The sequence below is a fragment of the Emys orbicularis genome, chromosome 13 (genome assembly GCF_028017835.1).
Source record: "Emys orbicularis isolate rEmyOrb1 chromosome 13, rEmyOrb1.hap1, whole genome shotgun sequence".
Classification (NCBI taxonomy): domain Eukaryota; kingdom Metazoa; phylum Chordata; order Testudines; family Emydidae; genus Emys; species Emys orbicularis.
The window spans coordinates 31,841,572-31,856,558 of record NC_088695.1 but is presented as its reverse complement, the minus strand read 5'-3'; the positions used below and the strand labels follow the sequence as shown (position 1 = coordinate 31,856,558).

General features: G+C 43.8%; 1 protein-coding gene across 1 annotated transcript in view; it reads right to left on the bottom strand.

The window, feature by feature from the left end:
• The window catches only part of OGFOD3 (2-oxoglutarate and iron dependent oxygenase domain containing 3), an 87,651-nt gene that overhangs the window by 41,746 nt on the left and 30,918 nt on the right, over window positions 1-14,987 (bottom strand). The window contains exon 7 of the mRNA XM_065416145.1: window positions 11,304-11,457. Within this exon, the coding sequence (XP_065272217.1) occupies window positions 11,304-11,457 (154 nt within the window). The remainder of the gene's footprint in view (window positions 1-11,303; window positions 11,458-14,987) is intronic.

Here is a 14,987-nt window from a genome sequence, read left to right as displayed (position 1 = left end):
CTTTATATCGAGGTGCAGCTTGTAAAAATAAAGTAAACACAGACTTGAGTGAATGGTTTAACAGACACTGGCATCAAACAAGGATGCATTTTTTCACCTCTAGTGTTTGGCATTGCCATTGACTTCATTATGGCTTGGTGTACACTCAAAAGTTAGGTTGACAAAACTGCATCAGTCAGGAGGGTGAAACCAACCCCCTGACTAACCTATACCAACCCAACCCCCAGTGGAGATGTAGCTGTGCTGATGGAAGAATGCTTCTTTTGCATAGCTACCGTTGCTCAGGGAGGTGAGGTTCCCACACCGATGGAAAAATGCTGTCCGCGTAGGCTGTGTCTACAGTACAGCGTTATGTCAGCATAGCTATGTCGGTGTAGAGTAGACATGCCCTTATGAGAAAAAGCGTAGACATACAACACAGGCATTGCATGACTTAAGAAGATTTAGATTTTGCTGACAACATAACTCTAAGTGACAGCTCAACCAACATGCAAGCAAAGATCAAGAGACTGTCCAGCTATGCAAAAAAGACTCTTAATAATTAGTTATGAAATAACAAATCTGTGAGATCCCCAGCAACTCCCAATTCAAGTCTTACATTAGAAAGCAAAGGAATACAAGAGGTGAGTCAATTCACATACGTTGGCAGTAACCTGCAATCAAATGGGGGGTTTCCAGAAGGAAATAATGTCATGAATTAGCAAGGCAGCAGCTGCATTCACCAGTGTAAACAAGATTTGGTCATCAAAAATCTACAAGTTAAAGACCAAACTACAAAACTTCATCTCACATGCTGTTTCCATTTAAACAATTGGATTTGAAAGCTGGAAATCCACAAAAAGTACAGACAGATGACTAAATGCCATGAGTACAGGGGACTGGACTAGTGACCTCTCGAGGTCCCTTCCAGTCCTACTATTCTATGATTCTAAAAACAAATGCCTGAGGAAAATAAGAGATATTAAATTGAATGAATTTATAACAAATGGTGAAATACATCAGCGTTCAACTCCTCATCTCCAAAGTTATCTGGAAAAGGTAATGAAAATATCTGGGTCACGTGTTAAGAAAGAAGCCAGAGCATCTGCCATGCGAGGGGTGTCATTAAGCAGCTGGAGGATCATGTAAAAGGCGCTAAACAAAAGAATCCCTCCATCAAACATTACTCAGAGATAGAAAACTTATGAGACTTAACATCAGTGAGGGCATGCAAAGAGTGGCCCAGGATAGACAGGGATGGCAGAGCCTTGTTTGTGACTTAAGTGACTTTTGATGGCATGGGAAGTATTTCAGATTCAGATGATAACTGGTTTCTGTCCCTTTTGCATCAGTCCTGTGAAATGAGAGAGGTAGGGTGCTTTGGGGAAAAAAATAATGTGATTACATAATAAAAGGCTGTATTGAGATGCATACACACAAGGGGACAGAACTTCACAGACAACTGTAAAAATCACATGTCCCAGCCTTTAAGTGCTTAACTTTGCAACCTGAACATTCATTTAACATACAGGTTTTTTTGCATGGAATTTTCTAGGTTTTGGGGGCTATTTTTTAAATCAATGGTAAAAAATTTCCAAAGCAACTAACCCTTCTTTTCAAAAGTGACTTAGGCACTTCAGAGTCTAAATCTCATTGAAAGTCAATTGGTCTTAGGTTTCTATATACCTAAGTCAATTTTGAGGATGGGGCTTAAGTGTTTTTGAAAATTTTGCCACGATTCTTGTGTGTGCAACTGAAACAATCCCTACATCATGCATCAGCAGCAGTGTTTGAACCCTGAACCTTCAGCACTGCAGTACAGACAGCTACCATTTAAGGTACAGGCTGATGGCAGGACAAGGCTGTTGTCCCAGAAGCAGGATAGACCACTGGGTCTAGATGCTGCATCTGGAGAGTGGTCAGGAGACAAGTCCAGCCCAGACTGGCTGTCTTTCTCTCTCCTCCCCACACTCAGGAGTTGAGAGAACTCCTGCTCCATGTGCTGCCCTGGAAGGGAAGGGCTTGGCTACTGTGGTCATACGCTGAATCAATAGAGTGGTTGTATGGAGTCGAGTTTGTCTCTCTCCCCCATCCCATTTCTTCCCACCCTGGGAGAGCTCTGGCCCAGTCTTCTGTGAGCAATACATGAAGGGGGCATGATCCACTGGGGCTATGTACTGGGTCCTGAGTGGGTGAGGAGAACCCCTCCAAGTCCCCTACATACCCACCCACACTGCTGCTCCAGCAGTTCCCAGTATAGTGTGGGTGGGTGTGTAGGGGTGTTGATGGGAGAGCAATCGGCGGCCGATTTAGCGGGTCTTCACTAGACCCGCTAAATCGACCCCTGGTGGATCGATCACCGCACGTCAATCCCCCGGTAAGTGGAGACAAGTCCAAAGAAACAGTTGCAACTATCTTTTATAATTGAAAGGTTTGACAACCTAAATATAGTGGTTGCTACCAGCTCCCCTCATAATTCCTATAGTGTGGTCTAAGCATAGAAACCAATATATCTTTTAGAAAGCAACTTTTACTTCAATATAGGTCACATTTTCATATCTTATGGACTCTGGGTGACTTTCTGAGCTTGAATGCTTCAATAAAATGAATTATCATGAACAGGGTATTTTGTGACTGACATATTGTCTCAGTCATCCCAAATGGACACAATCATATCTTCATTAGTATCACAATCATGTTACCAAATTATTTACCATGACAAGAATCAATGTATAAATTTTACACGATGCATTTAAAAACTAAGTTACACTTTTCTTGCTGTTAATAATAGAAAAGCAAAAGCCATTTGACCAGTTGCATAGCAGATCTGCTCCCTTGACAGCCCATAGTTCACGTGCAAGATGATAAATGAGGTGTGCACAAGGACACCTGGATGGGAACAGTAAAAATGCAACCTGCTGGCTGCTCTGTATGTGCATTGTGAGGATGCTCATACAGAGAAGCCTTTGACAACTTTCATAAAGAAAAATTCTCCTGCTGAAAATAAATTAGTTTCCATATGACAGGATAACTTGCAGATTCTAGGTGTGGCCTCAATAGAGACATCTGCTGCCCAGATTAAATGACCACATTATTAATTTGCTGATGCAAAACAAATGTGGAAAATAGTAAAGAATGCAGGAGAGAAGGAACAAATATAGTGCTCAAATAGATGCAAACACATGACAATAATAGTTAGTAGCTACAGAATTCAAAAATACACCCTAATGTATGAAAAGAGACAAAAAATGGACAAACAATAACTACTACAGTTACAGCTCTTTCCTCCACTGTGTCACTCATTCAAATGAGTTAAAATAACCAGCTCATCTTGTTTTCCTTCCACACACACACACAAATCCCCATTCCCCATTTCTACCTTGAAAGTTGCCCAGATTGTAATGACAGCACTCAGAGAGGGTTCTCGTGCGATTACTAGTGAGGACAGGGATAAGCATTGCCAGTTGTGTATATTTTTAAGGTTAGTTTTCACTGATTTTTGGATCATTTCATGACAGAATTCACAGATGGTATTCCAACATGCTATTCAAGCAAGACACTCCTTTCTGGCCCAGCCCATGGAACAGAAGAAGAGTCTTAATGCAAATTGTGCCTACCAAAGCCATGGAATTCTTTCCCAGGGAGGAACCTCACTAAAGTGAAATCCCAGCACAAAGACTGTGCATCACTGATGTCCCACTTAAGCCTTATTTTGAGGACTTCAGAATAGAATTCAGATGATACGGTACTGGCCTCAGCACAGGGCTGAACAATTCTATATGCACTCTGAGGACCACACAGTGCTATCAACCAAAGGCCTCACAGTCTTTGCTCCCAAGCCTTGGTGGCAGGGGGCTCTGCGTTATGGAGACCACAGTTTCATTTCCTTTAGTTTTTAAATACTCTCTCCCAGCCTGTTGTCACTTTGACTGATTAAAATACTCTTGGAATTGCAGCTATACTCTTCAATCTTATTCAGTCTGCTCTGGCTCCTAGGATGATGTCTGTTACACAATCATAGAGTTCAAGGCCAGAAGGGACCACCAGATCATCTAGTCTGACCATCTAGCCCAGGGGTGGGCAAACTACGGCCCATGGGCCGGATCCAGCCCCTTAGGGCTTTGGATCCGGCCCACAGGATTGCCACCTCCGTGGCGCCGTGGGCCCCGCGCTGCTCCCAGAAGCAGCCGGCACCACGTCCCTGGGGCCCCTGGAGGAAGGGGGGGCAGAGGACTCCGCGCGCTGCCCTTGCCTGTGGGTACCTCCCCCGCAGCTCCCATTGGCCAGGAACAGGGAACCACGGCCAATGGGAGCTTCGGGGAGGTACCCACAGGCAAGGGCAGCACGCGGAGCTCTCTGCTCCTCCTCCCCCAGGGGCCACAGGGACATGGTGCCAGCCACTTCCCAGAGTGGCCGGGGCCGGGGCCGGCAGGAAGGGAGCCTGCCCTGGCCCCAGTGGGTGCCGCTGCCACCCCGGAGCCACTCCAGGTAAGTGGCGCTGGTCTGGATCCCACACGCCGAACCCCTCCTGCACCCCGCACCCCAACTTCCTGCTTGCACCCCAACCCCCTGCCCCTTCCTACATCCCAACCCCCTGCCCTGAGCCCCTTGCTGCACCTCGCACTCCTCCTGCACCCCAACCCCCTGCCCTGAGCCCCTCCCACACTCCGCACCCCTCCCTACACCACTGCTCTGAGCCCCTTCCCGCACTGTGCACCCCCCCTTCCCTGAGCCTCCTCGTACACCCCGCACCCCTTCTCTGCCCCAACCCCTTGCCCTGAGCCCCTTCCTGCACACCGCACCCCCTCCCACATGTCGCACTCCCTCCCACAACCCAACCCCCTACCCCAGCCCTACATTCATGGCCCTGCATGCAATTTCCCCATTCAAATGTGGCCCTCAGGCCAAAAATTTGCCCACCCCTGATCTAGCCTATACATTACAGGCCACCAACACCACCTAGAACCCACACATTAAACCCAACAACCAAAATTAGACCAAAGTATTACAGTCCACAAGAGACCAGACTATTATGTGCCACAAGGAAAGAACAGGAGGGACGGAGGCACACCAGTGCCTGAGGTCCCCCCAATGACATGGTGTGACGGGGCAGAGTGGCCCCGCACTGGTACAGCAGGGGTTAACCCTTCCTTCCTAGCAGAGGAAGCCACGCCCCAGAAGCTCTGCTGGGCATGCTCCAACTGGAGAACAGATATAAAAGCCTGAATATCAGCTCAGTCTGGGCTGACCGCCGGAGGAGAAGGACGCACGCCGCTAGCAGGAGGGCCTGTGAGCCAGGATCTGGGAGTCAGTCAAGCCGAGGCACTACCTGAGACCCCGACGGAGGACGTCCCAGGGGAGGAACAGACCGGAGGATCCCCCCGCCGCAGACGAACTGGTATACACAGTAGGAAGTGACCCAGGGGAACTCTAGAGACAAACAGCGTTAGCGCTGCATTGACGCTCGGCGTGTTGCGGGCGGATCCCCACCAAGCGAGGGGCAAGGAGAGCTTGCCACTACCAGGGCCCTGGGTCAGGGCTCGGTGGAGAGGGCGGGCCCGAGTCCCCCTACCCCCTCACCATGAGGGAGCTTATATGGACTCTGGCCGCTAGGCCGCGCTACCCCGCTCGTAAGGGAGTGTATATGGACTCTGGCCGCTGGGCCAGGCTACCCCGCTCGTAAGGGGGTTTATATGGACTCTGGCTGCTGGGCCGCGCTACCCTGCTCGTAAGGGGGTTTATATAGACTCTGGCCACTAGGCCGCGCTACCCTGCTCGTAAGGGGGTTTATCTAGACTCCGACTGCTAGGTCACACTACCGCGCCAGATAGGGGTGATAGTAGGGAGAAAGGCCAAGAGGCTGGTTCTGACCACCCGCAGAGAGGCGGACGTTAGGACTTGAGAGTGGTGAGGCGCCGGCACCCCATCCTACCCCTGCCACAAAGGGGCGCTGGGGTACACGGTCCGCCACACATGGTAATTATTTAAGTGAGATACACCCAGGTAATGTGTTCTTGCTGGTGATGAGCATACAGCCAGGAAACAAATAGAACATCACCAGCTCCATTAGGAAATGTAAACTTCACCCATAATCATTTGAACAAAGTAATTGTTCATATTACTATTCCCCCGTTCCGAGTACTCCTACCAAGTTCTATGAAAGCCTTCCTATTGGTACTTTACAAGTTCATTGGCTGTGGAATTATATTTGTATTTTAAAAGTATTAATCAATCATAGTAGTCATGATAGAGGTTTGCCTTCTAGTGCAACACTTGAGTTGGGAGTTGCTGGGGTTCTCCAGCCCTCGGGTGGAAGGGTATGACCGACTGAAGAAAAACTGCCTAAGAGAAGATGACCATAAAAAGGATGACATTTATTTTACAAGGTGGGGAAAATTCAACAGTATTTCTCCGCCACACCTTAGTTAAGAACAAGTGTGAACATCATCAGTTTCACTTGACATAATCCAGGTTCAGAAAAAAAGCAGAGGCTTCTTGGGGGTCATTTAGATTGTAAACAGGGCCATAAACCCTGAGGCAGAGGGAAAGATGAGCTGCAGAGGATGTGAACTCTAGCTGACCTCTGTTCTGAAAAACAGCCTAAAAAATGGTCTCCAAAAATTGGTGAATTGGCCGAGACATTAATAGATTGTAGCAGCCCAAATTACCTTTGTTAGTTTTAAGCAAAAGTCATTGTTAAATAGATATAGTATCTCCAAATAAAACATTGACCTGGGGTAGTGTATTCCTATTACATGTTCACTTATTACACAGCTTCTCAAATTCTTTGTTGACAAAGTTTCACTGTGCAGAGCAGCAGCATAAATACATGATGTATTTTCTCATTCAAACCACCTCCAGTTACCTCTTCAAAAACTGACAAAGCATGGTGCAATCCTCAAACTAGTTACCATTTTTCAGTAATTCTTCTTTCTGGCATTACACAGACACTTTTTTCTTCTGTTTATTATAGATTTGTAGTAACCTAAAGTTGCTATGGAATGGTGAAGATGCAACAGTACTTTTGAGAATAAACTAACAAGGAGAGAGAGTGAAAACATATGATGTCATTGTATTTCATGGAACTGGGATCTTTGCTATGATGGTGTCCCCTGTGACAGACTGGAGCATGTGATGGAACTGCCAGAAGCCACGTCAGCACTATTTTCAGTTCTTATTAGTATCAGTTTGGGTAATCTGCACTGCATAAATCCTCCCCATCTATGTTACTCTGTATTTACAGTACCCCTTTAACCAACAATATTCAGAAAGCTGGTGTGGATTATCATTGCTTTATCAATAGCTCTACACTTGATCTTGCATCACTGCCCTAATTTAAACTGAAGGTCAGTACAGAAGAATGAGCACTTTGTTAATGAGAGAGCATCAGTTCGTAGAAGTTCAGCAAATCAAAAGGTGACTACCACAGCTTTGACTGATGCTGTCAGAAACATGGACAAAACATAAGAGCTAAGTATTTATTAATTATTATTCCATGCAACTTGGTCCTTTTAATATCAAGTATTTTTCCTGGTAATAAATGTTTCTTTGTGACTTCTAATCAAGGATGTCCAAGTCATGCCCTTAGAAGCCGGCCTACTAATAACTTTTACCTATTGACAGTGAGGCACTGATAAGCTTTTGGCTGGCTGTACATCTTAGATCTGGTGGTTCTTGGCTTGGGTGGGCCATGATTCTGGAGCAATTCCAGTTTTTAAATCTCTGCTGAACTCCCAATTTATTTAGCTATATGGCTCTCTCACCAGTACTTTGAGTTCTGCTTATTTACATAGATCCCCTTGGATACAATGTATGTAACTAAACTCAAAACCAAGATTCACTCAGTTCAATCCACTGAGAACTTCACAAAGGACATAAGCTATGATCTCAGAGATAAAAGATCCCTGCTATGTTTACAAAATCACTCAATAAACCTTCCATAATTACCAAAATCAGATCATGAAAAAGTCAAGTCTCCTCCACAGAACATGCAATAAAATAAACCTTGCACATCACTGATGCATACGCGTGGGAAGTAGGAGTGCAGGGGTTGCTGCAGCACCCCCAGGTTTTGCGCCCAGCATCCTGGCCACCAGCCCCACACCCCTGCTGTCCTGGGTCCCGGCCGCTGGCCCCGCTGCTGCCTGGGGGCTCTGCCGCCAGCCCCGGGTCCCACTCAGCCGCCAGCCCCAGGTCCCGCTCAGCCACCGGCCCTGCGCCCGGGGGCTCCGCTGCTGGTCCCAGGGTCCCAGCTGCCAGCCCGGGGTCCCGCCCGGCCGCCAGCCCCAGGATCCTGGCTATTGGACCAGGGTGCCGGCTGCCGGCCCCACACCCCAGGCTCCACACCTAGCTGTGGCCCCAGCCTCCACTGCCTTACCCGTGTCCGCGTTTCCCCCCCCATGCAGACAGGGGTAAGAGGTGCAGCTCAGCACCCTCACTCCAAAAACTGTTCCAGTGCCACTGCACTGATGTCTCAGTATTTAAATTATCTGTACATATTGATAAGTGCTTTAAGAGACTGAGTGTTCATCACACCTCTGAAACCAGGGCTGACCTTCAACCAACTTCTTGGGGTGTCAAATCAACAGCCGAGGACAAGGAGAGGCTTTTGCTCAGCCAGTCTGCACAGGGGGTGCCAAAATCATTTTCCATCCTAGGGCCTGAAACAGTGATTACGAGAGATGTCTGAAAGTTTTCCGAAAAAGAGTTTTCCATCAGGAAAATGCTACTTTGACAAAACTGAAATGTTCCACAGGAATGTGTTGATTCCATTAAACTTTCAAAAGAGACCAGACAGGCAGGCCAGCTAACCAACCCTGCTTGGTTTCCTGCCAGCCCAGACTCCCCAGGGCTCCTTCACAAGCTGCCAGGATGTCAGGAGTCCCTGGGCTGCAGGGTCTTCAGCAGCCCATCTAGTGAGCTCTCCCAGAGCTGGGACGCCCCAGCAGTTTGTTTGGCAAGCTGGACCAGAAATTTTCAAAAAATCCCTTTTCAGTTCTTCTGAAACAGATTGTTTTGAAAATGTCCATCCCAAAGGAAATGTCACAGATCTGACTTCTCATTCGGATCCAGAATGAACATTTTTCAGAAATGAAAAACGTTCTGTGGGATGAAAATTCTGGTTCCTGCATAGCACTAACGTTTACCATCATACAATATATCCCATAGCACAAGTGCACTGACTGACTCGGAAAAGACTGCTTGCATCAAAACCCTTACCTGGAGCTTTGTGGATGTTAGAAGCAGAAAGAATTCTGTTTGCCACTCAACACCCTCATATTGGGCTTTCCAAGACAGACCATAGATAGATGAAACACCATCTCTCTGCTTCTCTCACACCCTCAAAATAAAGCTGTTTTTGGCTCAAAGAAGTTTTTTCTTTTCCAGTTTATGTGCATGAGTGCTACAAGGTTGTAGTTAAAACACTACTTGGGAGGTGGGTGAGTGATTAATCAGTCCATCTATTAAAGCACTTGTCAAAATCCACTCCTAATTTTAAAAAACAGATCTCAGCGATGAGCAGATGACAAACTTTTCTGCTTTGTTTAACATTCAGGAGTGTTATTGAGTATCTTAGATGGGGTAGTCCCTCTGCAGAACATAACAATCAGACATTTTTATTTTTCATATTGTGCAAATCAGAAACATGTTTGATAGGACTGCTCAGTCATCGGAATCCCTGACTGCGTTTTGCTCAAAGAACATATGACTGTTTTCTCTTGATGCCAGAATAGTAACAAACACGATCAGAAATACAAAGGGAGACGGGAGTACCATATGTATTTATACAGATATGCTTTTGTCCTTACAAAACTTTAGACTGACAAGCATTGTACATTACAGAATGTTTTTATTCACCTGCATATCACAAAGTTATAAATCACCAAAAGAGAAGAAAAAGTGTAATATACACAGCCATCTACTAACTAAAGCAACCTCAGTCTACCCACCATAATTAGCCAACAGCAAAGGATATTAAACTCTAACAGATATATCACATATAATGAGATTACTGCTACTAAGTATGGGTGAAGTGTCCCACCACAAGGGTATCCTGAATACACACTTATATTTGTAGGCACAGAATTAGGATATGGGAACATCATGGCAGATGCTATTAAGTATGTGTCACAATTAAGAGTTACATCATCTTTTATCTGACACCAAGACCCCAAACCTTTTGATCTGCTAGGATTGGAGGAACAAAGCTCACATTAGAATCAGTATTATATGGCAAGGTATTTTTTGAGACATAACACTGCCTTTGTGTTTAAGTTATTTTAAAATATATATATACGGGACAGATATCCCTCCTTTCAACTGGTGTTGATACAGTAAAAGTTGTGCTATCCGGCACTTTGTCAACCAGTAAGCTCTATTAACTGGCACTTCTGATATCTCCCAATACAAATCTTCAATCTAATAACCGGAACTAGTATACTGCACAGGACATTCTGTGCAATTGCACATTCTGCATTCTACTTTTATGCAAAAGAGGCAGAATACAAGTAAGCAAGCTGATATCAGGGATTTATTCAAAAAAGCAGCTTCCGGGGTGTGTTATAGGGTCATTACAGATTCAGCCCAATCTCCTACACCTTCGACATCTACAATGACAACTGATGTTGATAATGATGAGCCTGAGGCACTGCAAGATCCTGAAGTGCCTTCTGAATCATCAAAGAACGATTAAATTATGTTCAGTATAGTTTTAGTGTTAAGTGTATTTTTAGTGATCTGGGTGTACGCCATGTGCTGCCCATAGTGATATGAAGTGTCATAAGAACCTACTGTATAGAAAACCTACTGTATAGAAGCTTTACCTGTATACACCTAAGTGCGTCAAGAAATGAACCACTCTACAGTGCAGTACTACTACTGGATTGGTGAGTACCTGTATACTATTTTATTGTATTCTAATTCTTTGAAAATTGGTATTCCATTGGTAAGTATAACTCTTAGTTAACCGGAATTTTTGATTAACCGGCACCCCTCATTTCTCCAACATGCCGGATAACAAAGCTTTTGCTGTATTTACAGAGTATCTCATGGTTGAAAAATTCTAGCAGAAAATACCAAAGATTTTAAAGGAAAACTTACACTTTTGAAAAAATGAGTGATCCTGTCCTGTGCTCCCAGCATGACAAAGGCAAGCTGGCGTATTCTTCATCCATGTTCCTTTCAATGAAACAACTTTTATATCACCAGCCTACAAACCTCTCCCAACTGCAATTGTTATGGTCTGGTACACTTGGGTACTCAGTCTCCAAAGTGATTTAATCCCAAAAGGAAACACATTTTGGCTCTCTGAACCTGCCACTTACCTTGTCAATGTGTGGGTGCCAGTACTCATCATGCGTTGTCTTGGCCTCTGTGCTGTTTATTCTTGAGAAGAAGGTTGGCTTGGTCAGATACATGGAAGAAGAGCTGATACCAAATGCCTGAGCTATTGTTTGCTGAATTCTCCGCCTTACATCACTGCAAAGAAGAACATGACACAGCACCTTAGACACAAGGTATGACACAGCACTATGGCACAGGTCCCAATTTAAACCAGAGTGACATTATCATTCTACTGCTTCTTTCACTATCTGCTCCTATGGTTTATTGATTGTCCACTGTCACTGCTCTTCCCAGCCTAAATTTCTTCATCAGATTTACCTCTGTAAATATATTTCAGGGAGTTTGGATTTTTTTCTCCCTTTGTCTTAACAAACCTGGAACAGAGGTATAAGAATCCACCATCTCTAATCGCTTTCCTTTCTTTTTATTCTCAGAAGCTAAAAAACAATATTTTTTGTTTTCTTTCTTTCTATGTATAAAGTTTGGCATTTTGCTTACAGGCTTCTAAGAGGGCATAACAAATAGAAGAATGAAAAAAAAATTAAAAGCTAGTTATATCATGCAGCTGCTCTTTCCTTCTCCACACCCCTCCTCCCAACCTATTTCTTTCTCGTCTCTCCAACAATGAACCATACTCCCAAGCCAAACCAATAAAACCAAAAAATTAATAAAATTGCAAGAGAGGGAGACAGACAGACAGAAACAAGGCTCTAGATTTTAAGTTCCTTGGGGCAAATTCTGTGGCCCCAGTCTTTTTGTAAAATGCCACATACATCTATAGGCTTAATAAATAATATAAAATTAAAAATTGAAACAGAAAATATTTGACAGATATCCCTTTAATCTGCAGCAGGCGATCAGGTAAGAAATCTGTATCTTCAAAAACTTTTATCTTGAGAGAGACATTTCTAAGACAAGCATAACAAAGGAAACTAAGTGTTGAGATGGGAAGACCAAGTTTTAATCTTAACATTATTTTGTTTTCTTTCAGTTTTAAACAAATATTTTAAACTCTTCCATTATTCTCCTTGTTCTTGCTTTTCAAGTGCAGATTTTAAAAAAAAAGGCACATTGAAAAAGGTTTCATTTGAAGTAATCACACTTGTAAAGCTTCCCAGTGGACCTGCATCACAATTTTTGTAGCTTATACCCATTATTAAAAGTTTCTCCAATATGAAGTACTAGACTTCAGAGAGATTTCAAGAAATGCTCTCAAATACTTTTCTAGAGGTTTTAAATAGAGATCATCACAAGAGTAGCAAGGCTGAAAGTCAGAGCTACCAGCTTTGAGTCAGGTTTGTGGGGCAAGTGCTTATCACAGGACTGCCAACCCCATGCATTCAAAACTCCTGAATCAGCCCTCTTATCCTGCCAAATCGTGAGATTTTACAAAATAATACATTTGGGGTACTTTTTATTTGCCTTCTGATTTTGGAGCCTTTAGGAGTCACACTTTCCAGATTCTTTCCACAACCATAAGGGTCAGATTTTTTTTTTTTTTTAATGAAAGGTGAGATTCTCATGTAATCTCACATGACTCCAGGAGCTAGGGCTTCAAGAAAAACATTAAGTACCGTGAGAGTTGACAAGACTGAGGTCAGAGAAATGGAAAATCAAAGAGATATACAGTATTGGGTCTTTGAATCCATCTTCCTGTCTTGAAGGAATGTTTCTAACACCACTGCATATTGCTCACACATCACACTTTATAGTCCCAATTCAGCAAAGCACTTAAGCACATGCTCACCATGAAGCATGAATAAGCTGAATAGGGATGTGTAAGTACTTTGTTGAATTGAGACCCAACAGGCCATGTTGTCCCTCTGTTCTCGTGACCAAGCAGAGTCAGTAGGAGCCCAATCCTACAAGGAACTGAACATTGTCAACGTGCATTTTGCTTCACCATGAATTGAGAGCGCTAATGCTACAGGTAAAGGACACTCACCATTTAAGTTACAGGCATAGCAGAATGAGCAGAAGGGTTAAATTTATTATAATAAAAGTTGAAAAATATGGGGGGCTGCAAAGTCATGAACAAAATAGTAAATAAGTCTCACAGTGGGAACAGGACACAATCTCCCAGTCTATTCTAGCCTCCCTCTCAGATTCTGCTGTATGGACAGTGGGAAGTACAAGTTATTTTTTAGGGTCTGATCCAACACCCATTGAAGTTAACAAGGATCTTTCCATGGACTTTGCTGAGCTTTGGATCAAGCCTTTTTAAAACCACAAGCAAACATGACAATGAACAAGTACTTCTCAAACAGTTCAGTGCGAACACAGGGCCCCATCCAGCAGTCCTTGCTCATGTGAGAATCCTTCTAACTGATACAGGATGACCCCCACCCCCCACCCCCCGAGCAAGGGTGGTAAGGATGGGCCCTAAATGGAAAGGAAATATTAGAGAATGAAGAAACTTCTAAATACACTCATACACACACCATGAAAAAAATTTAAAGCACTATCCCCAAAGTTCAGAGCTAAGGCTGAACTGTAGGTCACATATTAGGGACTAAGCCTCGCTCACCTGGACTTCAGTAGAAGCTCTTCACAGAGAGGGCCTTTGGTTATGCATATGCTGCAGCAGCAGCACACAGATTACATAGAACAGTGGATTATGCACTGTTTCAAGAATCCTAAAATACCTGGCAGTGGTGCTGAAACTAGGGGTGCTGCCGCACCCCCTGGCTTGAAGTAGTAATAACAAACACCAAATACATGATCTCCATCATCAGCAAGCCCAAAATAAAAATTGTTCGAGCACCCCAATACCTGGATATTGTATGGCAACACACAGAGTGACAGCCCAACTCTGTAACTTTGCACTCCCTAGTGTTGTTTTTAAACAGTGTGTGTTGCCAGAGCAATAAAATTGCATTAACAATCTTCATCTGATATAGTTTCTTTCTCAATAACGTAGTCCAATATATTTTAGATTACTGAGAGCTACTGAATAAAAGGAACTATATATACACAGTACATACACCCAGAGAAACAATTATATAATACAAAACAACAAGTAATCCAGTTACAGAGCAGCAGCAGGAGAAAATTAAAAGGTAGGCCAAGGGGAACAAAAGATGTGTTTCCTTGTGGTAAGTAAAATGAGATGGAGAGCTGATAAGGCAGAGAGATTCTGGAAATATATTTCAAAGAGCAAATCCCTATGTCTCCTTCTGCCCATGTGTACTTTGCGGGGGTCTGAGAATGTACTTTGCAAGTTATGATATGTGCTAGATGAGGACAAAAGCATCCCTAAACCTACAAACAGGAAATTCAGAGTTAAGTCAGACCACAAACGTTAATTTTAAACTTAGTTTGTGTTTAATATGTACTTCCCATAAACATGGGACCAGTCCAAAAATCTGTAAAGATGTGAATCCTTATAACATTTAATTAATAGGTCAGGATTTCTAAGCTTGTCAAGCTGTTGCAATCCAGAATAAGTTATGCTACATATTGGGAAATCTGAGAAGCCTACTTTGTGCTCCCAGAAAAAAAAAGGCAACAGGCTGCATGTTTATTTTATATGATTTGAATGCCTGCATCACTATATTAAAGACAAGTAAATATGATGGAGATCTCATTTTGTACGTAATACTGGTGGACAAAAGAATCCATCTATGGGGCTGATATCCTAGGACAGGACATTTATGCAGAGCAGG